We start from the raw sequence: 24565 nt of genomic DNA, 5'->3' as shown, positions 1-24565 counted from the left end.
AGGCGGATCTCTGAGTTCAAGGCCAGCCTGGTCTACATAGTGAGTTCCAGGACAGCTGGAGCTACAGGGAGACCCTGTCTCAAAGACTAAAAAAATAAACAAAGCAACACCACCACCACCACCACCACCAAGAAAATACCTGGGAATGGGCATCCACAGCATTCAAACAGGACCCAGAGCAGACATTCCAAATGCGAATGTGTCGGTCACTGGTGCCTCCTCCTGTTGCTAGGATATTGGACTGCCAGGGACACCATGCAACAGCCTAAGTAGGATGGATAATGGTTGGGTCAGGTCAGCAGATGGAGCTATAAATATCACAGATAAACCCAGTGCAATCCTACTATCCCATCTCTCCTTAACAGTCCCTAGTTTATAGCCAAGGGTTTGTAGAAGATGGAGTTTAATCCTTTTCTCACCTTGACAGCACCTTCATGCTGAGTGAATGTTTGCAGAGGATTCCAGCCTCCCTCTCCAGGAGCACTAGGCCACACATTGACCACATTATCATTGCCACCACTGGCCAGGTGCCGTCCATCGGGGGCCCAGCGTAGCCCACATACTTCCTGGCTGTGGCCACTCAATGTGGCCACATGGTGTTCTGCTACCCGAACATCATGGTGATGGATGCAGCCAGAGCGAGAGCCACTGGAGGAGGAAAAAGATTTAGGTTATGAGGCAGTACAATACTCAAGCAAGCCAGGGATACTTCTATTCTGGAATGTACATCAGAGCAAGGGGTAGGCAGAAACCAGACTGATTTTGTTACAGCAAAAATCACAGACCTGGATAGGATGTAGCTATTCCAACTTAGGGAGCTCACTCGGGCAGAGTGACTGGTCATGTTTCGAAGCCGTTTCTGCTGTTGTACATCCCATAGCTGCAGAGACAAGACCACTAGGATCAGAGATTGACTGGTGTTTGGCATTATCCTTCTAGTTGGACAAGCTCCTCCCTAGGAGGTCTGGTGACAAAGTTAAACAGTACAGGGACCAAGAACCTTCACCTTCCTCATTAAGAAGTTTCAGTTCTACCTCCCAATCACCAAGCTTCTTTTTAAGCAAGGTCTCACTAGCCCTGGCTGGCCCCAAACTTGCAGTGATCTTCTGCACCCCAGGTGCTGATTACAAGTGTGCCTTACCAAGCCCAGTTTCCTAGACATTCTCACCTGCACCTCTGCATTGCTGGTGCCCACGGCCAGGTAGTTGCCCTCTTTGATCCAGGCCAGGGAGGATACGTAGTCCCCAGGCTGCTCCATTTGCAACAGCTGGAGGATGTCACCAGAACTTGCACTCCATAAGTACACACTGTTGTCCAGGGCCACAGCCAGTACGTTCCCAGAGCTCCAATCCACAAGGTTCAGGTCTGCCAGAGACAGAAAAGAAACAGCATAAGCATCTTTGTCTGGTCCCATCCCCAAACCATCTTTCTCCATCCATAGACAAAGGCAATAAACTGGACTTACAGTAGTCATTTCGGATTTCAGGGGCATCCAGTATCCTGTCTGGAAGGGAAGGAATGTAACGGCAGGACTTCCGGCTGGAGCCAGGCGTGGCTTTCTGGCTATAGAGTACTTTCAGTCTGTTCTGGTAGCCTGTGGCAACAGAGCAGATGTAAACCTTGCAAAAATGATCCCCCCTCTCCGCCTCAACTTTAGGTGGGAAGAGCAAACACCTATCTCCCTGAGGATGAACGGACACCACCTTCCAAGTACTTCAGGTCTTACCTTCTGGTGCATTCTGTGGTTTTCCACTGAGCCTGAGGATCTTGGCTTCCTCTACATCAAAACCGTTCAGGTTCAAAGCCCAGGCTTTCTGGTGCTCCTAGAACACAAGGGTGGTGAGAAGCAGATTGGCAGCCAAGGGGACACAATCAGGTCTCATACCTTGTGCCCCATCGGTGGGAATCTTACCTTTTTAGTGGGAGTCTCTCCGTTTTCTGGCTGGTTCTCCTTGCTCAGGAGGAAGCTGGCCACCTCCATCTGAGAAGCACTGCGATGGGGGATGTAGCGATCACCTCCAGGTTTGTTAGGTGTGGTCTGAACCTTGGTACTAGATTTGCCTAGAGTGAGCAGAGAGAAGCCAGGCAGTCTGACCATGTTCCTGCAGGAGGGAGGTCGAAGACCGACTGCCAGCCATTCTATCTCCCTCCTAGTCCTCGCCGTACTCCACTCACCGGGAGTACGGCCTGGGGTTCTGCCAGCGCTGTGGGATCGGTTGGCCGCCCGCATGGGCGAGGGGACCGGGCCAGTCGCTTCCTTAGCTTTGCGCTGCCAGCGTGCAAGGGGTGCGTTGGGGATGGGCGTGTCGAGCTGAAGCAGGGAGTGCAGGTCACTCTCAAACACGAACTGCGCCATGACAGCGGCTGCACGGGGACCGGCGACCGTGCTCGGGGCAGCGCGGGGTTCCCGGTCGGCAATCGGAGTCCTCTCAGCAGCAGCCCCTACCAACGGCGGCCGACGATGGCTCGGCTCTGCAGCACCTCTGCGTGTGTACCAGGAGGTTCCAAATCCAGACTGGCTGCTCCCAAGCTGCCTGGGTCGCTTAAATTCTCCGCTCCGAGCGCTCATTGGCTCCTTCAAAACCCAACCGCCGCAACCGTCGTCCTCGCCCATTGGTTGCTACCCGCGCAGAGGGCGGGTCTTCCGGGAGCAAGTCTCAGATCTCACGAGAGTGCCCCCCCCCCACCATGCTTTGCTGGACCGAGAAGCCTCAAGCTCGCCCCCTTGGAGGCGGAGTCAGAGCGCCAGGGGTGGGCGCGTCGCGTCGGGGTGGCGACTGCGCGCTGCAGTCGCTGCCACTCATTCCTCGCATTCCCTTCTGCTTTCTAGAGCAGGCTGGCCCTCCCGGGGTGGCTGGAGGATGCGAGCGGCTGGGAAGGGCACACTCAGGGAACAACCTGTGGGTGGGTGGTACTTACTGTAGCAGGCCTCGAGCTCGATGCTGCGACAAAGGACCTGAGCCGATAGAGATGGTGGGCGGGTGGCCTCCGGGATGGGGAGGGCACAAACTGGAGAGCTTGTTAGGGTGCCACCGACTAGCCAGCAGCCTAGAAAGGAACGCGGGCGGGTGTGTTTTACAAAGTGAGGCTGAGGGAGGGGAAGTGAGGGTCAAGAAAATCAGGATTCAGCCGGGCGTCACCACGCCTTTAATCCCAGCAGAGGCTGGAGGATCTTTTTGAGTTCAAGGCCAGCCTAGTTTACACACGAGTTCCAAGGCCAGAAAGACCCTGTCCCAAAAAGACCAAAAGAAAGAAAAAAAAAATCTGGATTCAAAGAGCAGATTAGACCACCCTATGGGACACCCTGAGGCTGGATCTTGGGGGATTTTGATTCTTGAGGCGTTTAGCCATCCTGGGCTTCTTACAAACTCCCTACGGGCACCTGAACCATGTTTTATAGGTGGAGAAACTAAGGCCCAGGCAAGGAATTTGCCCAAGGTCATAAAAAGAAGTTGTTAAGAATCCAGGTCTGGGGGCTGGACAGTTGGCTCAGCGGTTTAGAGTGCTTGGTTCTGTTCCAGAGAACCGAGTTTGGTTCTCAGCGCCTACATTTGGCAGCTCACAAGCACTTGAAACCTCAGCTCCAGGGCACCGATACCCACTTCTGAGTGCCTCTGGCATCTGCACACACGTGGCATACACACACACACACAAACCTAAAAAAAAAAGTCCACCATGGTGGCACATGCATTTAATCCCAGCATTTAGGAGGCAGAGGCCAGTGTATCTCTATGAGAGGGAGGCTAACCTGGTCCACATAGTAAAATCTGAGGCCCATTCAGTCCCGGGCTCTAATGACTTGAATTGTGTGAATGTGCTCAGGGGTGAAACAAGCATTAATAATACTACTAATGGATACCACTTATTGACCATGTGCTAACCACTATGTTAAAACAGTATACATACTTCTTTGGTTTTTGAGACAGTCTGGTATAGCTCAGGTTGGCTTGGAACTCTTATGAAGTAAGCAGGACCTTGAACTTTATTTTTTTTATATAAATTTTATTTTTATTTTATGGGTATGCATGTACTGCCTGCGTGTATGTATGTAAGTGCACCTGTGCCGTGTAATGGCCGAGGAGGACTGACAAGGGCGTTGGATCCCCTGGAACTGGAGTTACAGACGGTTGTTAGCTGCCGTGGGTGCTGGGATTCGAACTTGGGTCTTCTGTAAGAATAGTCAGTGTTCTTAACCGTTGAGCCATCTCTCCAGCCCCAAGGACCTTGAACTTTTTTTTTTTTTTTTTTGATACATGGTCTCCCTGTAACCCCAGCTGTCCTGGAAATCACCATGTAGACCAGACTGAACTCACAGAGATCCACCTGCCTCTGCCTCCCAAGTGCTGGGATTAAAGGCGTGTGCCACCACGCTCATCGGACCTTGAATTTTTAATCCTCCAGCTTCCCCTTCCAAGTGCTGGGGTTACAGGCTTGAGTCACCATACCTGGCTACTTCGTTTGCTTTTTAAAAATTCAATCACTTCTTCAGACAGAAGTATTCTGCTTTCATTTTACAGAAAAAGAAACTAGAGTTGGGTGTGGTGGCACATACCTTTAATCCCAACACTTGAGAGGCAGAGGCAGGCAGATCTCTGTGGGTTCAAGGCCAGCTTGGTCTACATAGTGAGTTCCAGGTCAGCTGGGGCTACAGGGAGACCCTGTCTCAAAAAGGCCAAAAAAAAAAGATTACCTCTAATGATGAGAGGAAAATCTTCAGAAGTTAGTCCAAATTTATGTTATCTCTGGTGTTGAAGCATTTATATTTTTCTGTTTCTAATTAACTTGGAAAACAAGAAGTTTGAATACCTAGAGTTTTAAGTAGGGAGTCCCTGAACTCCAGAAAACTCAGAAAAAGTAGTCTAGTGTCAGGGTTACATCTTAAGCTATGGAGTTTAGATTTTATCTGCGAGGAACTATGGAACCAGTGCAAGTTCTGTGAAAGGAAACATTTGAGAGAGAGAAACTTGACCAGCAGTTTGCAATTTCTAGATTAAGGGTAACTGTAGAAAAAGGAAAAGATACAATTGCAGGAAACTATACATTGAAAAGTAAAAGCAGGACTGTAATCTGCACTCAGGAGGCAGAGGTTGGTGGATCTCTGTGAGTTTGAGACCAGCCTGGTTTACATAGTGAGTTCTAGGCCAGCCAGGGTTATATAGTGAAATCCTGTCTCAAAAAGAAAGAAAAAAAACTTGCAGAAAGAATGAGATGGAGAATGTGTGGGTCTGTGAACTCAGCTATAATTGCCATAACGCATTACCACAAATGTGTGTCGCAAAGGACAAAAACCGAGACTGGAAGTGCCTGGGCAAAATGTCAGTGGGGTTGCTTCCCTTGAGGGCTCTGAGGAAGAATCCATGCCTTTCTGGCTTCTGATGATTTGATGGTAATCGTCTGTGTTTCTTGGATGGTAGAAGTATCACTTTAGTCTCTGCCTTCATCTTTTCTTGGCTTTTCTCCTGTAGTCTGCATCCAAAATTCCCTTTCTAGAATACCAGTCATAGTGGACTAGGACCCATAACTCATAGTTAATTTTATATGTAATGACCTTATTTCCAAAGAAGGTCACATTTGCACCACTGGGGGTTGAGACTTAAACATCTGGATTTGGGGATAAGGGACATAGTTTAACAAATAATATCCTCCCATTCTGGGGACCCAAACAGAAACCAGAGTCTGAGGAAATCCACTGATACAGGTCCTATGAATGAGCCTCACACAGAGCAAGGGATATAAGGGTGGAGTGGGTCTGGTTGTGGATGGCAGCCAGTATACTCAAAATTCATCTTTCTAAGACGGGCATGGTGGCGCACGTCTGTAGTCCCAGCATCTGGGAGGCAGAGGCAGGCGGATCTCTGTGAGTTCAAGGCCAGCCTGGTCTACATAGTGAGTTCCAGGACAGCTGGGGCTACAGGAAGACCCTGCTTCAAAAAGACAAAGACACACACACACACACACACACACACACACACACACACATACAATTCACCTTTCTGCCACATCAAAAAAAATTCTGGAGCTCAATATTATATAACTGTATTAATTCAACTGTGAACCTAAAAATTTACAGCCACTTTTGAAAGAGATGTATCCTTGCTCTGGAATGTGTTACTGAATATGTTAAAGCTATAATGAAATGCTTCTTCTAATCATGTTATTATTAAATTTTAAAAAGTTAAAAAAAAATTCTGGCTGGGTGTGGTGGTACATGCCTTTAGTCCCAGGACTCAGAACCAGATGCAGGCAGATCTGAGTTTGAGTCCAGCCTGGTCTACATAGTAAGTTCCAGGCCTGTCTCAATAAAATAAAAGAAATTTCTATTCTTAGGTACTCAAGACTAAGCATTAGCTTGGGCTATTTATTCCCCTGCTCCCTCCTGTGGAAGGTCACAACTCTGCTAGGTAGACGTGCCTTCTAGCTGCTCCCTGTAGATCTGATGGCCTTGTTCCTTGATGTTTAAGGTTGGTGCCAGTTTCTTTTTTTTTTTTTTTTTTTTCAGTCTTTTTGAGACAAGGTTTCCCTGTAGCCACAACTGGCCTGGATTCGCTAATGGAGCTCAGGCTGGCCTCGAACTCACAGAAATCCGCCTGCCTCTGCCTCCCGAGTGCTGGGACTAAAGGCATGTGCCACCACGCCTGGCTTGTGCCAGTTTTATTGTTAGCCCTGTGGTACAGCATTATTCCTTGATGGTTTTCCAAAATCTCACCCTCATCTTTGTAAATGTGCTTGTCAAATTACCCAGTTTGAATGTGCCATCTATCTCTGGCAAGACTTTAACAAAGTGGCTATATTTGGAGATAGAAAAGATCCAAACAGGAAAACATTTGCTTGAAATTTGAATGGACTAGGGAACTCATAACTTGAGTGGTTTAAGTACATTTACCATTAGCATAGTAGTTTGGAGGATGAAGGAAGTTGGTATGGAATAAAGGCAACATCATTCAGAAAGATTTAATTGATTTAGAAAACATTTATTGAAGGTCTACTACCTACCATGTCCTCAAGAAATTCACAGTCTAGTAGCAAGAGACACACATGTGAATAGTTGCACAGGTGCTATGGTACAAGTCTGGGCTGGAGCTGAGAACTTTCTAATGGTAAGAGACTAAGAGAGACTAGATAGGATCAGATTGTATTAAGGATGGGGTCTTGGTCAGGTGAGGTGGTACACGCCTTTAATCCTAGCACTCAGGAGGCAGTGGCAGGTAGATCTATGTGAGTTCAAGGCTAGCCTGGCCATACATAGGGAGTTCCAGGTCAGCTGGGGCTACAGGGAGACCCTGACTCAAAAAGAACACCCCCCCAAAAAAGAATGAAGTCTTTCTGGGTATGCTGGGGCACACCTTTAATCTCAACACCCAGGAGGTAGAGGTAGAGACAGGCAGATCTCTGTGAGATTGAGGCCAGCCTGGTCTACATAGCAAGTTCCAGACCATTTGGGGCTACAGGAAGACTGTCTCAAAAAGACCAAAAAAAAAAAAAAAAAAAAAGTTGGAGTCTTGCTGGGCATGGTGGGTGGTATACACCTTTAATTCTAGCACTCAGTGGAGGACTGTGAGTTTCAGTCCAACCTGTTTTAGAGCTGGGATGTAGCTCAGTGGTCAAGGCAGGTCCTGGGTTTGATCCCAGCACTGCCAAAAAGAAAAGATTGTTGAGAGATTGAAATAATTATGAAATGGAATAAATGCTAGAATAAAAGATTAAGAAGGAATAACTAAATCTGGATATAGTGACATACACCTTTAATCCCAGAACTCAGGAGGCAGAGGCAGAGGCAGAAGCAAGCAGATCTCTGTGAGTTGGAGGCCAACATGGTCTACATAGTGAGTTTCAGGCCAGCCAGGGGTACATAGTGAGGCTTTGTCTTAAAAAAAAGCGGGGGTCGGGGGAGTCTATTCAAGTCACTGTAGAGAAAGGGTGATGGGTTTGTCAGGTGTGGAAAGATGAGTGCTATGAAGCCCCATGAAGTAGATGGAGTGGTAGAGCAGGATGGAAGTAAGGTCTGAGGTGTTGGTGTTACAGGTAGGATAAAGTAGTGTGCAGAGTAACCTAGATCTGTGGGAGTCGGGGGCCTGCCTTCAGGGCTGCTGCCAATAGCTTAGCGGTAGGTAGGAGTGGTTGGCGATGTGGGTAGTACAGCAGGACCCTGCCTCAGCCACAGGGGGTGGGCACACAGACAAGGGCACGGGCCCCAAGCAAGAAGGCTGCAGTCCTCGGTAGTCCGTCCGAGGCTGGGAAGAACACAGGGGCAAGGGAGTCCTCTCTGAGGACTTAGGTAGGATTTCAAGGAGGCTGGGTTCCACTTCTTCGCAGGTGTCAGTAACTGTGGCCTTGGGCTGGGAGACATGGGCAAAAGGAACTGTATTAAAGCACATTCTGGGGTGTGGGATGGGCTGAATTGCATAGAAGGAAAACTGGGCTGCAAGGTGGGGGGGTGGTAGCACCTAAGACTGGTAAATTTCTAGGCAAAGACCATGAACAAGTTGCATTGTGGGAACAAGGATCAGTGGTGGTAGAGAGACTGGGAAAGGGGAATGTGGGGGTGTACTCACAGGACTTAGGGTTGCAGTATCTCTAAGGTACTGGCCTATGACCCGGTGTAGGTCTGGAAGTGACGGCCACAAGGCATGCCTCAGCCTCCTAGGGAAGAAGGAAGAGGGGGCAAGTCTGAGTTGCGGGAGGGGTGAGTTGGGAGTGATGAGGAAGACATTAAAAGGGGACAGTTGGGGAAGGCAGAGAGGCAGAGTAGTACGATTTGGAGAGACAGGAGCATGGTTGGGGCTATAAAGTATGGTAGAGGAGTAGAGGTGGGGAGGGAAGTCCCCGGTGGGCAGCTCAGGAAGGGTGGAGCACAGCTTCCTCAGGCATTGCTACTTCGGGATGCTGCTCTTGCTATTCTTTCTGCTGGGATGCCTAGATGATTCCCTCACTTCATTTAGGTCTCTGCTTATGTGTTATCCTGACAGATGCTTCCCTGACCACTCTGCCTAAAATAGTAACATCTCCCTTCCAGGTCACTCTCATTTCCTGCCCTGTTGGTTTGCTTGACTTACTGTATTGACATATTTTACTAGAATGCAAGCTCTGTGACAGCCTGACAGTTTTTTTTTCTTTCCACTCCTGTGTCTCCAGTGTTGGGCCCATAGTAGGTGCTTGAGAAACTGTTGAAATGAGTGAAGAAAACTAGTGTAGCTGCCAATGGGTCATCTGAGAAGAGTATAGATTAAGGTATACTGGGGAGACCTCCAATTCTTTGGCCTCACATTTCTGTGTTAAAGGACTTCAGCTAAACATTCCTGGCTCTTCTATGACCTTTAGCCCTGTCTCTCCAGGAAGGAGGAGTGACTTTCTGACTGAGAAAAAGAACTCACTATGCCTGCTTTAGCAATACCATTGCCATTCTCTGCCAACTTGTTGTTGTTAGATATGACTACCTTGCATAGAGTCTACATTCCATCTGTTCACACACAAAGGCAGATTAAAAGTTCAAAGACAGCCAGGTGTGATGGCTCATGCCTATAATCCCAGCACTCAGGAGGCTGAGGCAGAAGGACTACAATGAGTCTGAGGTCATCCTGGACTAAATGAGTTCCAGGCCAGCCTGGGCTACAAATGAGATTTTTGTCTAAAATAAAAAAATTCAAAGAGAAGCATGTTCAAAGAGGTGGGGAGCTCAGGGTCAGGGGGTACCTCCTCAGTGTAGGACCATCAAAACACACTACTGGCTTCTGAGCTGTCTTCAAGAATCAACAGATAGGGCCAATTAAAAGACTGAGGTGGTATGGATTTTATTCTTATGTTTTAACTTCAGTAATACTTCTCGGCCCCCACATAAGTGAGTCATTCATTGCTAACATTTATTTTAAGGGCCTGCTACTTTGCAGGCACCATGCTGTGGATTTAAAAATGGCCAAGTAAGGCATGATGGGGAAGATATGGAAATTAATGCTGGGCTGCAAGTATGCTTGGTGGTAGAGGGTGTGCTTAGCATGCATAAGCCCTAGTTCAACAAATTTGGGCAACACCAAATAAATAAATAAATGCTGGAAAACCCTACTGGAGCAAAAACGTGGCCAATGAGGGGAAGGTCAGGAAAGGTTTAAAAGTAGATGAAGAAAGTTATTTAAAGGTGAATAGGTATTAGCCAAGTAGAGAGCATGTTCCAGGCTGCAGGACTAGGTGCAAAGGCGTTGAGAAGGAAACAACCCAATTGTGGAGCGTATCACCAACAGCAACGCTGATAGCATAGAGAAGGGTGTGCTGGCAGAAGACAGATTTTGTAAAGCCTTGTTGGCCTCTATCCTAGGGAGCTCCTGGGGTTAGGCTCCTGTGCATTCTGGAAAGATTGTGGAGGCATGTGAGGATGGAGAGAAGAGGCTTTGTTTCAATGAGGTAGTATGTTGGGTCAGAGAAAGCAGGCATTGTCTGAGCTGGCTCTTAAGGTGGAATGACCAGACCTAATGGCCAACTGGATGTGGTGGGGATGGGGAGGGAGGCACTAGCTAGAGTGTCCTGGTTTGGGACAAGGTTGGCTCTCTCACTAAGTGAGCAGTCAAGAGGTGGGGCTGTGCGAGGTGGTCAGGATAGTGGGCAAGTTAGAGTGTAAGAAGGCGTGCAGGAAGCAGCTGAAGCTATAGGTGTGGATGTTCCCTGGTTCCAAGAGCGGTGTCACAGAGTGAGCCTAGAGTACTTGTTTAGAGGCCACTGGCCTCGCCGGGTCCACACCCCATCTCCCTCTTGGCAGGGGAGGTACCTGTAATGGGCAGGAAACTGCCACCTCAGCAGCAGCAGGCCCAGAAGAGCACTGAGGCTCAGCACCAGGAGCAGAGCAGTCACCAAGGAGATCCAGGCTAGGGGACAAAAACCGTCTGATCTCGGCCGATCCTCGGCCCCGCCCGTAGGCGTGCCAGGCCCAGCCCTGGGTCCTCCCTCACCATCCGGAGCACCAGCATCACAGCCCAGCAGCAGCAGCCGCCGCGGAGGTGCGTCCAGAGCCCCGCCTCCCCACGGTTGGCCCCGCCTCCCCACGGCTTGCCCCGCCCCTCGCGCAGCCGCGGACAGGCTTTGGGCCAGTCCAGCCTCACCGGTCTCCGTGGCGGTCTCCACCCTCGCGGGCTGAGACCAGGCGCTCCAGGGGCCTTGGAAAGTGGGGCCGTTGAGCCTGGCGCGCAGCTGTAGGCTGTAGCGGGATCTGGGGCGCAGCTCCAGGGTCCCTCCCCCGGCCCCGAGAGGCGGTTCCAGCACCTGTGCGGAGAAGCGTGTGTTGGGCTGGGGTCCTGGCTTCGAGCGGTCGGGGACCTCCCACCGAACTTCACCCGCAGAGCGGTGCAGGATGGAGATCCTGATGGAAGGTCTTTCTGATGGGGACGAGCCCTGCCAGAGAGGCCAGCCCAAATACACGTCCTGGCCCTAGACTCCAGCCTTCACAGCTGGGCATCCTGCCACAAGTTCCTGTGGGGGATCCTCCACCAAGACACCCCCATCCATACTGGCCACAGAATGTGGAGACCCTGCAGGATGCTATCACCAACCCTCCTGGTCAGGCTTTGAACACACTCAAAGACACGTTCCGATGCTCAGAGCCACCCGGACATGCCCCAAGTACTACCATACTGTAGAGGTTGACAGATTTATGCTAAGTGCCAGGGGTCACAAACACTATTTGTGCAAGCAGAAAGGCTATTAATCACTTATTATTTATGAGTTGCTCAGGATATGCCAAACACTGGACTAGGCGCTGGAGACAAAGGTAGGTGAAATACAGTCTCACTTATCTAATGAGGCAGGCAAACAATCACAATTAGTGCAGGGCACCCCTCGAACACAGGGAAACAATGCTGCCAGAGCTGCTTGGTTCGGGGTTACTGCCTAGTTCGATGTGCTAAAAGCACGGATGATCAGAGAAGACCAGGAGCGACGAGTGTTTAGTACATCCTTCAACTTATTGTCAAATAAGGGGAGAGGGGAAAGAGGAAGGAAGGGGAATCAAGGATGCTTCCAGTTGGGTCTTGGGTAAGTGGTGGTGGGGGAGGGGAGAGGGGAGGGGAGCTTGAAAAAGAAATACCATATGGGTCTGCTTTATAAAGTTGATCTATAGTCAAATGAATCAATGGTAATGCTAAAACAGCTGTCAACTTTGGTTACTGTGATAAGGTGACTATAGGAAGTTTAGAGAGCTTCTGGAGTGTTATAAATATGTTATATGTAGATCTGGGTAATTGACTACACGTGTAGTAAACACATGAAAAATAATTGTATATTTAAGGCTTGTATATGTTATTGTATATAAGCTTTATCTAGTAAAAACAAAATACACATAGAAAGGGAGATGGATTCTTTTTTTAGTTTTGGATACATTGAATCTGATTTGTCTGGGCTATCTTGGGACAAGGCTGTTTAGATAGAGTTGTCTGATAGAAAGTTGTATCTATATATATACATGTGTAACAATAAAGATAAACAGTATTCAGTGTGTATTGAGTACCTTTCTATTTGCCAGGGATTATGCTAAGAATTTATTATTTCTATTTTTTTTTTTTTGTTTTGTTTTTTGAGACAGGGTCTCTCACTATGTAGTCCTGGCAGCCTGGAATTCACAGAGATCTCCTTGTTTCTGCCTCCTGAATGCTAGGATTAGAGGGGTGCACCACCCTAGGATTTTATAGACTTAATTTTTACCCAACTCTATAAGGCAGAGAACTTTCTCCCCATTTCACCAATGAGGAGACTTCAAAGCTTTAGGTAATTTCCCTGTAGTTCATTTTATTTAATTAATTTTTATTTTATGTGTAGGAGTGTTTTGCCTACATGTATATAAGTACACCAGTTCATGCCAGTGCCTTTAATCTTAGCACCCAGGAGGCAGAGGCAGGCAGATCTCTGAGTTGGAGGTTAGCCTGGTCTACATAGTGAGTTCCAGGTCAGTCAGGGCTACAAAGTGAGACCGTATCTCAGAAAAAAAGCAGAACAAAAACCTATAAAGTTGAACACTCACCTAGGAAGAACGTGAATATTTATCTGAGAAAGGAGCAAGAGAGGAAGGGGGGGGGGGACTAGAAAAGGAGGAACAGGAGAGACAAGGTTCAGCCAGAGAGGTAGGAAGAGAAATGGAGGAGGCTGCTATCCAAAGGCAAAGGGACCGTTCTTTCTCTGTCTCTCTGTCTCTCTCTGATGGTTCTAGGGTGGAACCCAGGGCCTCATGCATGCTAAGCAGATGCTGTATCATTGAGCTCCAGCTCCAGCATGGGAGGAGAACATGTTAAATGAAATAGCCAGGGACGCTATATGCCCAAATGGAATTTAGACACTAATTGGATCAGTAAACATGGATGTACATGCCCAGATACCAATTCATGGGCACAGTCCCTGTGATAAGAGACACTGTCGGCCTTGGAAATATCATGTATGTTGTTTCACAGGCATTTGTAGCTTTACCTTCCAGTCCTGATGGCCTTCTCCTGTGTATCGGAGCTGATAGCAGGTCTCTTGGGCTGCCCAGGATGAAGGGTGCTGCCACTTCAATTCTAGCTGCCCACTTGACACCTCCCTCCAGTGCAGGCTTGGGGTGGGGAGGAGCACTACAGGGATTTCAATGGGGACTGGTTTGAGCCCTCTGTACAATAGGCATTATGCCTTCAGGGCCAAGGGTCAGAAATGTTAGAGTTGAGAATCATGGGCATATTAAAAGGGTTAGATTTGGTGAGGGTGGGAATTGTGTGGGAGGAATAGGGAAGAAAGTTCTTACCAGCCTGGTGGATCCAGAAAGGAGAGCCCAGGTAGCTGTGAACATCACCTTGGGCTGTGGTCACCTCTACAAGGATGTGAATAACACTGTCATTTTGTGACTTGAAGTGGCAGCGGGAGAACTGAGGGGGCTGTGATCCTGGATTTGTTTCCTCATCTTCACACTTCTCCCAGGTGGGGTCCCTAAGAACCAGTCCAAGAGAGTCACTGAATCAAGCCTGCCCCAGAGATCATGCCCCATCACACAGGGACTATGATCTGCATGAATCGTAAACTCTTCCCTCCATTGTCAGGGCCTCCAGGGCTTTCCCTGTTTTTATGCCATGAAGTTTACTATTGGTTATATGATAAAACCCATTATGTTGTATGCTAACCTAAAAATTAATAATGAAAAGACACTTGAATTATGAAAGAAAAAGAGAACATGATGTATGGAATTCGGGTCTTGGCCAAGGAATGTGTATCTTGGGCAAATGGTTTGATTTATCTCTTTGCTCTAGCTCCCTTCTATTTGTAAAGTGGGTAGATACCAAGATTATTTCAAAGACTAACAAGACTTTATTATTTATTTATATCTTTGTTTGTTTGTTTATTTTCTTTTTGAGACAGGGTCTCCCTGTAGCCCAGCTGGCCTGGAACTTGCTTTGTAGACCAGACTGGCCTCGAACTCAAATAGATCCACCCACCTATACCTCCCGAAGTGCTGGGATTAAAGGCATGTGCCACCACGCCTGACCCTCCCTCTTTTTAAACACGTTTTATTAAAAAAAAATTTATGTATGCGTGTATTGCCTGCATGTAAGTGCACTTGTGTCATGCAATGCCCATGGAGGTCAGAAGAGAGCATTGAATTCCCCTGGAACTGGAACTACAGACAATTGTTAGCCATGTGGGTGCTACGAATCAAACCTGGGTCCTCTTCAAGAGCAGCCAGTGCTCTTAAGCTCTTAGTCATCTCTCCAGCTGTCCCCCTCTGACAGGCTCTGATGATATCTTTTACTTAATTTATTTTTTAGTGCTGGGAATTGAACCCGGATGGGGCCAGGTGCTTACCAGACAAATGGTCTACCATTAAGTTACCTGAAAGATGCCTTTTAAAAATGTAAGTTGGTGCCAGGTATGGTGGCACACGCTTTTAATCCCAGCACTTGGGAGACAGAAGCAGGTGGATCTTTGTGAGTTCGAGGCCAGCCTGGTCTACATAGTGAGTTCCAGGAGACCCACCTTTCTTCTGGGGACTGGAGAGATGGCTAAGAGGTTAAGAGTACTGACCATTCTTCCACGGAACCTGAAACTCTTCTGGCCTCTGCGAGCACTGCATGACACGGGTGCACTCACATACATGCAGACAATACACTCATACACATAAAATAAAAGTAATAAATAAAATATTAAAAAATAAGTAAATAGAACTGTTGTATGAAATGTACAAAAGCTCAATACAATATTTTTTTTTAAAAAGTAAATCGTGGGCTAGAGAGATGGCCTAGTTGTGAAGAGCACTTACTGTTCTTGAAGAGGACCCAGGTTCAGTTCCCAGCACCACATGGCAGCTTACAACCACCTATAACTCCAGTTCCAGGGAATCTAATGCCCTCTTTAGGCCTCTACTGGCTCTTACACACATGCAGTGCTCATAAACTCCTGCAGGCACACACACACACACACACACACACACACACACACACACACACAAACAAAATAATCTTTTTGAAAATGTAAGCCACGCCATTCTTGTGCTTATCTTTCAATGGCTCTTCATCCGAGTTGGCACAAAACTCAAGCTCCACATGAGGGTCTGCAGGACTCGGAGTTTTCTCCTTACCGTCCACTCTAACCTCCTTTGATGCTCATGCCAGTTTACCACCCTTCATCCACCTGGCCCTTCCTCCTGTGCCACAGATAAGTCAGGTTCCTCATTACTGCATCTTACCTGACTGTAGGTCTTCACATGACTTCTTTCTTGCTGTCAAATCTCAGCTCACCTGTCACCTCTCTGGTGAGGCTTTTCTTGAGCATTCAGTCTAAAGTAGCACCCTGTCCTTATCACATAACCCTGCTCATTTCTTTACTTGTCCCTCTAGAGGAGGGGCAGTGTTGGGGCCTTTCCCTTGTCTTTCTTTTTTATGCTTGGGATTGAATCCAAGACCTCATACATGCTAAATGAGCACAGAACCACTAAGCTGCATCTCTAGCTCTAGAGCCTTTTCTATCTTACCATGCTATCCCTAGTGCTTAGCATATAGTCATCTCAATAATAGTTTAAGGCGCCAATGAATCATGTCTTCTTTTTGAGGCAGTTTCATGTAGCCTGCGCTGGCGTCAAGATGCCTCCTTCTTCATTATAATCCCTTAGTGACTTGCTGTCACTAAAATGATCACTTTAAGTATTTACATATTTACTCATATATTCAACAGTTGATACCCACGTACTAAGCACCGTGTCAGGCCCTGAGAGTACATGAGGAATAAATAATTAAGGAGCCCTCATTTCAATGGGAGAGTCAGGAAAACAAAGAGTCATTTTTCTGTGATGTGCATAGGCTGACTGGGGAGATCACAGAGGAGCACCTAACCTAGACCAGGAAGGGACGGTCCTGGAATGCTTCCTGGCTGAGGGAGTGTTTAGACTGAGACTCAGACTATAAACAGGTTAGGCAAAGGGACAACTGGGTATTCTAGGCACATGCTGTGCAGAGATAAAGAGAGAGTGGTGTTTTGGGGGAAATACTAAATGGTTCAGAATGGTGAATGTTTTTTTAGGACCGAGGGCCTAATGGTAAATGTGAGATTGCAGACCAAATATGTATTGGATGACCTTTTTAAGGAGCTTGAACTTGTCTTTGTTTTTGTTATTTGAGACAATCTCACACTGTAGTCTGGGTAGCTTGGAACTCCTTATGTAGCCCAGGTAGGCTGGGAACTAGAGGTGATCCTCCTGCCTCAACCTCCTGAGTATAGGATTTTTTTTTTTTTTTTTTTTTTGAGATAAAGTCTCCATGTAACCCCAGCTGGCCTGGAACTCACTATGTAGATCAGGCAGGCCTTGATCTCACAGAGATCCACCTGCCTCTGCCTCCTGAGTGCTGGGATTAAAGGTGTGTAGTACCATGCCCAACAACCTCCTGAGTATAGGGATTACAGGCATGTACCACCAAACCCAGCAGGAGCTTGAACTTAATCTTGTAATTAGAGAGACATTCAAGGATCCTAAGCAGGGAAGTGTCATAATTACACTGTACTTCAGAAGATCACTCTGCTGTTCATAGAGAGGATTTGAGAGAGAAGAGAAGAAGAAAAACCATCAGGACATTGCTGTGGTTTTTATGTACAAAGTGATGAGGGTGGTGGCAGTCGAGATAGAGATGATTCAAGAGCTATCGAAGAGATAGGAGTAACAAGACTACTTCTGATTGTACCTGGAGGGTGTAGAATGAGAGAAGTCCAGGCCAATTTATGTGTGGAAATTGAATTCATGGTAGGAAAGAAGACAGTCAAGAGAAAGAGAGAGTAAAAGAAATTGATTGCTGAGAACTCAGCAGACCAACTTAGAGTGCCTGGATCTGGCATCCTTCAGTGTAGATGGAATCCCACTGAAATGGGCCAAGAACCCATGGAAAACAGATGATGCAGAGACCTGAAAGTTCAGTGCCTTGCCACAGCAGGAGGAAGATCATCCCACACCTACCACCCCCTCCAAGGCTCAGGGACTTTTGTGGAAGAGGTTGGTGGAAAAAGTGTAAGAGCCGGAGGAAGGAGTGGAGTGTTACCTTGAAGTGTCCTCCAACCACTGTGCCGGCACACCTTTCCACACTCATCAGTTACCCCTCCCACCCAATCAGTTGACCTTAGCTACATGTGGGGAAGGGGTTAAGGATATATAAGCGTCATGAGGCACCTCTCGCCATTTTGTGGAAGTCATAGGATCTATATTTGAGTGTGGTCTTTCCAGCGCAGCTGTAAATGGGGGTGGGGGGAGGCACCCATTCTTCTGTAAATAAACTCCCACCATATGCTCTGTTAGCAAACCCAATTAACTAGTTAGGATTAAAAAAAAAAAAAAAAAGAACAGAGCTAATGGAAACCTTCATTATTCCACCAAAGTTGACCCCATGTTGGCAAATCCTTTGGTCTTTGATTTTTTTTTTTTTTGGTCTTTTTGAGACAGGGTCTCCCTGTGGCCCCAGTTGGCCTGGAACTCAGTATGTAGACCAGGCTGGCCTCAAGCTCACAGAGATCTGCCTGGCTCTGCCTCCCAAGTGCTGGGATTAAAGACTTGGGCCACCACGCCTGGCTTTGGTCTTTGATTTCTTATTCCTACTTTCCCCCCCGCTTAAACTTCATTGTATATATATTTTTATGTAACTGGCTTCAAGTTATTTCTGGAAAAGTGTTAAAAATTATCTCTCTTTGGAATAATAAAAATTTTCTAGAATTAAAAGAGAGAGAGAGAGAAACCAATTGCTATAGCTGTGTGTGGTGGCCCACACCTTTAATCCCAGCACTTTGGAGGCAGGGGCAGGTGGATCTCTGTGAGCTTGAGGCCAGCTTGGTCTACGCAGCAAGTTTCAGATCTGCCAGGGTATATCGTGAGACCCTGTCTCAGACAAAAAACAAGCAAAAAGATGATTGCTTTATTTTTGTCATCCTTTAATCATGTATGGATTTTATCTCTTCACAATGAAAATCTGTGCAACTATTTAAAAGAATGAGTTGCCTTCTCTTGTAATGAAGTCCAAAACATATTTAAGCAAAACTGTGAGACAATATAGGGCTGGGGCATTAGTCCAATGATAGAGCATTTGCCTAGCATGTACGAGGCCCTGGGTTCTATCCCTAGCATCACAGAAACAAAATAAATTATATATATATATAAGGAAGACTTCAGCAAAGCTCTCAAGGGTGACTCTTTGATTCATTCATTGAAAGTTTTTGCTTGTGTGTGTACTGTATATGGGTGTGCATGCATATCTGCGCTACACATTTATGTATACGGGTAGGAGTGCACGTACGTGTAGAGGTCCAAGGCAACCTCAGGTGTTGGTCCTTGCCTTCCACCTAGTTTGAGACAGGATCTCTTTGTTGTTTGCTGCTATATATGCCAGGATAGTTTCTCATGAGCTTCCAAGGACTCTCCTGTCTCTGCCTCCCATCACTAGGATTACAGATGTGTGCTACTTTACCCAACGTTACCTGGGTTCTGAGGATTTGATTTCCATATTTGATGGCAAGTGCTTTACCCATGGAGCCATCTTACTAGGCCCAATGCTTTTTCTTAAATTTATTTATTATTTGTTTTTTTACGTGTATGAGTGTATTGCCTACATGTATGTTAGTTCACCTGTGTCATGCAGTGCCATAGAAGTCAGAGAGGGCGTCAGATTCCCTGGAACTGGAGTTATAGACAGTTGTTAGCCACCATGTGGGAGCTGGGAATCAAACCTGGGTCCTCTGCAAGAGCAGCCAGTGGTCTTAACCACTGAGCCATCTTTCCAGCCCTTGTTTTTTAAAGCCAAGCACACACTGTGTTCCAGTCTCTCTGGTAGATGAGAATGTATGTGAGTAAAAATGAATATTGATTTTATCCTCATGAGTCACATAGTCAAAGTCAGTGTTTCTCAACTGGAGTTCAGAGACAGCATTTTTCTTTTTTTGAGATAGGGTGCCATTGTAGCTCAGGCTGTCCTCAAACTCAATATGTAGCTGAGATGACCTTGAATCTCTCTTCCTCCTGCCTCCATTTCTCAAAGTCCTGGGATTATAGCTATGTACCATTACAATCAGAATTTTTTTTTTTTTTGTCTTTTTTTGAGATAGGGTTCCCCTGCAGCCCCAGCTGGCCTGGAACTCACTATGGAGACCAGGAAGGCCTTGAACTCACAGAGATCTGCCTGCCTCTGTCTCCCAAGTGCTTGGACTACAGGCGTGTGCCACCACACCCAGCCTGGTCTCCATAGTGAATCCAGGCCAGCTAGAGACCCTGTATCAAAAAAAAAACAAAAAAAAATTTTTTTTTGTTTATTTTTATTATATGTGTATGATTGTTTTGCCTGCATGTATGTAAGTGTACCCATGTTGTGCCATGCCTGAGAAGCCAGAAGAGGGTGTCGGAATCCCCTGGAACTGGAGTTACAGATTGTTGTTAGCTGCCATGTGGCTGCTGGGAACTGAACCTGGGTTCTCTGCAAGAGCAGCCAGTGCTCTTAACTGCTGAGCCATCTCTCCAGCCCTATGAGTTTTTAATTAAAAAATCACATAAAGTGTAAATGCTAAATTGTATCTGTGATCAGTGCTTAAAAAGGAGAGTTACATAGTACAAAAAGAATGTATAATTGTGCCAGTGAGATGGCTCAGCAGGTAAAGGTGTTTGCTGCCAGGGCTGACTACCCAGTTCAATCCTCAGAATCCACATAGTGGAAGAAAAGAACTGACTCCCTCAAGTTGTCATCTGATTTCCACACTTGTGCTGTAGCACACGTGTGCTGCCCCCACCCCAAAATAAATAATCGTTTAAAAATAGAATGTATAATTATGCTATTAGATATACTGAGGCGGACAGAGGGGTTCCCTGAGGTCTGAAGGGTAAGTGAAAGTTAAGATGAGAGAGCCAGATAAACAGCACATCAAAGGCCCAGTAGCAGCAGGAAATGTGGCACATACCAGGGAACCAACAAAGCCAGTGCTAGGAGAGAACAGCGGAAGATGAAGCTGAAGAAGCCGATAGGTGTTGGGTATTCAGAACTTTACAAAGCTACAACAAACTTCTGTATTCTAAGATCAGTGGAAGATAGCAAGGATTTAAAACAGGAGCATTCTGTTCATTTTTTTGCACTTCTAGATCATTCCAGTTCTCCTGTGTGGAGAATTATTTGAAGGTGGTGAGTTCATGGGTCTTTTTAGTGGCTATGTGAAAGTTAGCCCCTGCCCCTAATACTGGGAATGGAACCTAGGGCCTTATGCATGTCAGGCAAGCACTTTACCAACTGAGCCAGCTATATCCCCAGCCTGATGGGTTGTAGTAAGGTAATGGCAGAGATACTGAAGTGAACAGACTCTAGAGATATTTAGTATGTAAAACTGACAACTTAGTAATCGACTGAATTCAAAGAGGTAAAGAGGGGAGGCATTTGGTAGAAATCTTCGCAGGCCAGGTTAAGTTTTGTACAGATTTGATAGATCACAGATCCTAGAAAGTTGCAGTACATACTTCAGGAGAAAGCCATGAATGAGTTCTACACAGATTGGAGCTTAGTAAAGGCTACTCAGACTGCATCATGGGGGAATAAACTGGAGGTGAATAAGATTGCCAGGGGTGTCTGACCCTTTGACATTGTGACACGACCTTATGTGTTAAAGTTCATACTTAAGAACCACACAACTGAGTTACCAAAAAATTGCAAAAAAAAAAAAATCATAATGTTTTAAGTAAGTTTACAATTTTGTGTTGGGCCACATTCATAGCTAGCCTCAGCCATATGTGGTCTGTGGACAGCCCTGCTAAGCAGTCTCAATGTAGGTGATGTGATTCTTAGCAGAAATGGAGAGAGGTTGAGAAGATAAAAAACATTTATTGGAGAGGATTAGGTCAGATAGTGAAGAGGACCCACAGCAGCACTAACCTTCTGCAGGTTCAAACTTAATCAGCAGTTCACATCTTACCCATCTCTGGGGCAGCACCGTGTCCTGCTGTGGTGGAAGAAGCCCTGGGAACTAGCATGTGCTTGTTGCTGCCACTGACAGATAACATTCTTTAGGTCTACGGTAAAGCACTGCAGTCCAATTGCCTCTAGGGGTCAAAGAAGTAAATTCCGTCAGGGCGGTATGTTTTTACTCAGTAGGCACACACATAGTAGAATACTCTTCTCTGTTTTGCTCTGAACACAGTTCTGTGCAATGGCAGGTTTGAGGTCAGCAGGGAAGACCACGGTTCCCAGAGCTTCTGTATCCAGCCCAAGCCTCCATAGGGAATTTTTTTTTTTTTTTTTAAGTCTTTTTGAGACAGGGTCTCCCTGTAGCCCCAGCTGGCCTGGCACTTTCTATGTAGACCAGGCTGGACTTGAACTTACAGAGATCTGATTGCCTCTGCCTCCCAAGTGCTGGGACTAAAGGCATGCACCATCATGCCCGGCTTCCATAGGGATCTTTGTAGTCTCTTCCCCATCTCCTCATTCCTTTACTGACCTGCATCTCCTGGCAGGTCCACAGTCACCGGGAAGGACCAGGGTCCCCAGGATCCACGAAGGGAGACTCCATCAGGTTGGCTGCGCAGCTGGAGCCAGTAGGACTTGCCAGGCCGGAACCCCGAGATGAGACAACTTCCACCTCTTACTGTCGGAGATGGAACCTGCAGAGAAAAATCCAAGCACCATAGGCCTGCTTCTCAGCGAAGGCAGCCTCCATCCCTAGTATATGAAGCTCTGTGCTAGGGGCATACTAGCAGGGAATAGTAGGGAATAAGAGGTGGAGCAGAAGGTTAGGATACTTCTCCAGTTGGGGCGGTCCTCATTGGTCCTTGTTGTTGGGGTACTGTAGGCTGAATGCATGGAGGCTGGTCCAGAACAGGGACTGGGTTCAGCATCCGCAGAGTGGGACAGCAGGTTTCTGTGGAGAGCAGCTGCATGACTGAGGGGCCAGTGGAGTTGCTTGAGTCCATGGGGCCATAGCGGACTTCATGTCTCAGGAAATCACTGATTTCAGGAGCGGGGGCCTTCCAGTGGATCTGAAGTTCCCCTGGCTGGCTCCCGCCCCCAGCCTTGATGATACTGGGGGGAGCTGGCAGGCCTGAGGGCAAGACAGGGCAGATCAGAATGCTTGAGTGCCAGTCTATGGTTCAACCCATGGACTGTAGAGAAGGGCACTGAAGGTTGAATCAGGCAGCTCTAGTTTCAAAGAGACAGGTCCCCCCTTCCATGGAAAGGAAGAAAGGGTAGGATATCTAGTCCTCCTTTGTAGAGCAGTGGCCTCACTACAATGCAAAAATCATTTGTTATGTCCCTGACCCTTAAAGCAGGGACCTCTTTTCATCCCTGTATCTTTGTCACCTGGCACACATAGGTGTTTGTAACCATCAACTAGAGTAAATGAATGTGTTAATGATGGGAGGAACAAGGTGATCCTGTTGTGAAGTGATTCATGGGCACCAAGGCTGGGAGGGATGATTGGGAGGGCCTGGAGATGCCTCTGGGAGTCTGATAAAGAGAGGTACCCATATTGTCCCGAAAGACCACAGTCAAGTCTCATTCTAGGAGCGTAATTGTAGGCAGGAAATCAAGGGACAGATGCCCTTACCTACACTATCCACGAAGAGTACCCGCTGGGTCACAGTCTGGTTCAGGAACACATTCTTCACCCAGAGGTGCAGCGGAAAGAAGAGGCGTACTTCATCCTGGGCTGGAAACCGGCACACGTATCGGGTTCCAAAGAGGGAACTCTGGGAACTCAGGGGGCAGGCTCGGGGCTTCTCTCTGTTGGCACAGGAGAGATCCTACCTACACAGTCACCATGCTCAACCCCGAGGACCCAGGTCAAGCCCATGCCCAATTTCCTTCTCCATTACTGTCATTTTCTTCTCACTGCCTCAGGTAGGTGGGGTTAGGGGTAACATAGGGTTTGAGCTGGACCATTCATAGAGCAGTTACTTAGGGCATGTACTTGGAGTAATCTTCTGATAGGGCCAAAGACAGGGAAGCAAAGAGTGTGACTCAGCTAAGTATAGACAGATAAATGAGGAGTGGGGCTGTGCCCAGAACCTACCCTGGATAGGCATACAACAGCTGGTATGTCCCATTGGGTGCTACCTTTTCCTCATCCCAGAAGCAAGTGAGGTCTTCAAATGTTTGGGAGAAACAGTTCAGGGGCTCTGAGTCCGAGGCCAGCAAGAAGGCATCTGAGAAACAGCTGGTGAGTTGGGCCCTGCGTTCTTCCAGTCATGCTTGTGGGCAAGAGTAGGGGACCAGTGGGAGCCTCTCACCCTAGATCCCCTCCCAGGGTTCGCTTTTCCTGGCCATAGGTAATCTCCACCCTCTACACACCTCACCTTGGCTGCTGACTTGTGCCAGGTTTGGAGGAGCCAGGAGGAGACAGGAGGTAGCCATGAAGAGGGCCCAAGAGGGCATCTTCTCCGGTACTGTGTGCCTGCCCTAGCCCATCCTCCCTTCAGGAAGCTGGGCCCCAATCCCCTCCCGGGCCAGGCCCTCAGGTTCCTGTCAGATACAGCCCCACGTCCTGTCCCTGTCCCTGCCCCTCTGGGGCCCATCCAGACCACACTGGGGCTAGGGGCCAGGGGAGGGGGAGTGGGCAGGAAGGTAGGAGGAATTTGAAAGAGAAGACATGGGTCTTTTGGTGGGAGGGACATGATGGTATCAGCCAGTCCGCATAGTGGTCTTGAAATTTCCATTATTAAGATGAACCATGGTTCAGAGAGGTCAAAAAGTTGCTTAAGATCACATACCTAGTAAGATGTAAGGCTCAGGAGATCCATCTTCGGAACCCAAGTACTCAGCAGCCATGCTCGTGGAAGGCATGTTCTGCCACGCAGTGCCTGTGTGCCTCATAGCTGTGGCAGATGGTGGCTATTTCCATCTTGATAGGTTTGGGGCTCCGTGTCTAAATAAATAAACACATGCTCCTGGATAGGCATGCCCTCTCCATCATAGGTGGCATTCACAGTGACCTCTCGTTGCCCTACAGAGTATGTTCTATAGACAGAAGCAACAGTGGTACTGGGAACTTGTTAGAAATGCAGAATCCCAGGCCCTTCCCAGACCTACTCAAACACAACCTGCATTTACCAAAATCCCCAGATGATTCGGTACGTGTTAAA

General features: G+C 47.4%; 2 protein-coding genes across 5 annotated transcripts in view; both read right to left on the bottom strand.

Moving 5' to 3' along the window:
* The window catches only part of Cdc20 (cell division cycle 20), a 4017-nt gene extending 1461 nt beyond the window's left edge, over window positions 1–2556 (bottom strand). The window contains exons 1-8 of the mRNA XM_008845351.3: window positions 2176–2556; window positions 1913–2061; window positions 1727–1823; window positions 1466–1594; window positions 1169–1365; window positions 786–880; window positions 420–648; window positions 140–265 (exon numbers count right to left, since the gene is read on the bottom strand). Of these exons, the coding sequence (XP_008843573.1) occupies window positions 140–265; window positions 420–648; window positions 786–880; window positions 1169–1365; window positions 1466–1594; window positions 1727–1823; window positions 1913–2061; window positions 2176–2356 (1203 nt within the window). The 5' untranslated portion in view covers window positions 2357–2556. The remainder of the gene's footprint in view (window positions 1–139; window positions 266–419; window positions 649–785; window positions 881–1168; window positions 1366–1465; window positions 1595–1726; window positions 1824–1912; window positions 2062–2175) is intronic.
* A 5039-nt stretch (window positions 2557–7595) lies between these two features.
* On the bottom strand, window positions 7596–23900 carry Mpl (MPL proto-oncogene, thrombopoietin receptor). 4 transcript variants are annotated; one of them, XM_008845345.3, is made up of 12 exons: window positions 23780–23900; window positions 23497–23629; window positions 23032–23207; window positions 22226–22524; window positions 21925–22087; window positions 21403–21529; window positions 13745–13926; window positions 13435–13577; window positions 11085–11244; window positions 10754–10850; window positions 8553–8640; window positions 7596–8336 (listed from the first exon to the last, which is right to left on the bottom strand). In XM_008845345.3, exons 1-12 carry the CDS (start codon window positions 23856–23858, stop codon window positions 8079–8081), a joined length of 1905 nt encoding a protein of 634 aa, XP_008843567.1. In that variant the 5' UTR covers window positions 23859–23900; the 3' UTR covers window positions 7596–8078. The 4 variants fall into 4 exon arrangements, with proteins under 4 accessions (XP_008843567.1, XP_008843568.1, XP_017656653.1 ...); XM_008845346.3 differs by having other exon boundaries at window positions 22226–22344; XM_017801164.2 differs by lacking the exons at window positions 10754–10850; window positions 11085–11244 and having other exon boundaries at window positions 23780–23858.
* Between the last annotated feature and the right edge of the window lie 665 nt (window positions 23901–24565).

Source organism: Nannospalax galili, unplaced genomic scaffold (genome assembly GCF_000622305.1).
Source record: "Nannospalax galili isolate Female #2095 unplaced genomic scaffold, S.galili_v1.0 scaffold1402, whole genome shotgun sequence".
In the NCBI taxonomy this organism is placed as follows: domain Eukaryota; kingdom Metazoa; phylum Chordata; class Mammalia; order Rodentia; family Spalacidae; genus Nannospalax; species Nannospalax galili.
Note: the sequence above shows the minus strand (reverse complement) of the source record. Positions and strands in the feature narration are given on the sequence as shown.

Coding starts and splice junctions, on each gene's coding strand:
- Mpl (XM_008845345.3), bottom strand. CDS start 23,858: ATGCCCTCTTGGGCCCTCTTCATGGCTACCTCCTGTCTCCTCCTGGCT. Junction 23,630..23,779: donor GGCACAAGTCAGCAGCCAAG/GTGAGGTGTGTA, acceptor GCTGTTTCTCAG/ATGCCTTCTTGCTGGCCTCG. Junction 8,337..8,552: donor ATACTGCAACCCTAAGTCCT/GTGAGTACACCC, acceptor CATGTCTCCCAG/CCCAAGGCCACAGTTACTGA.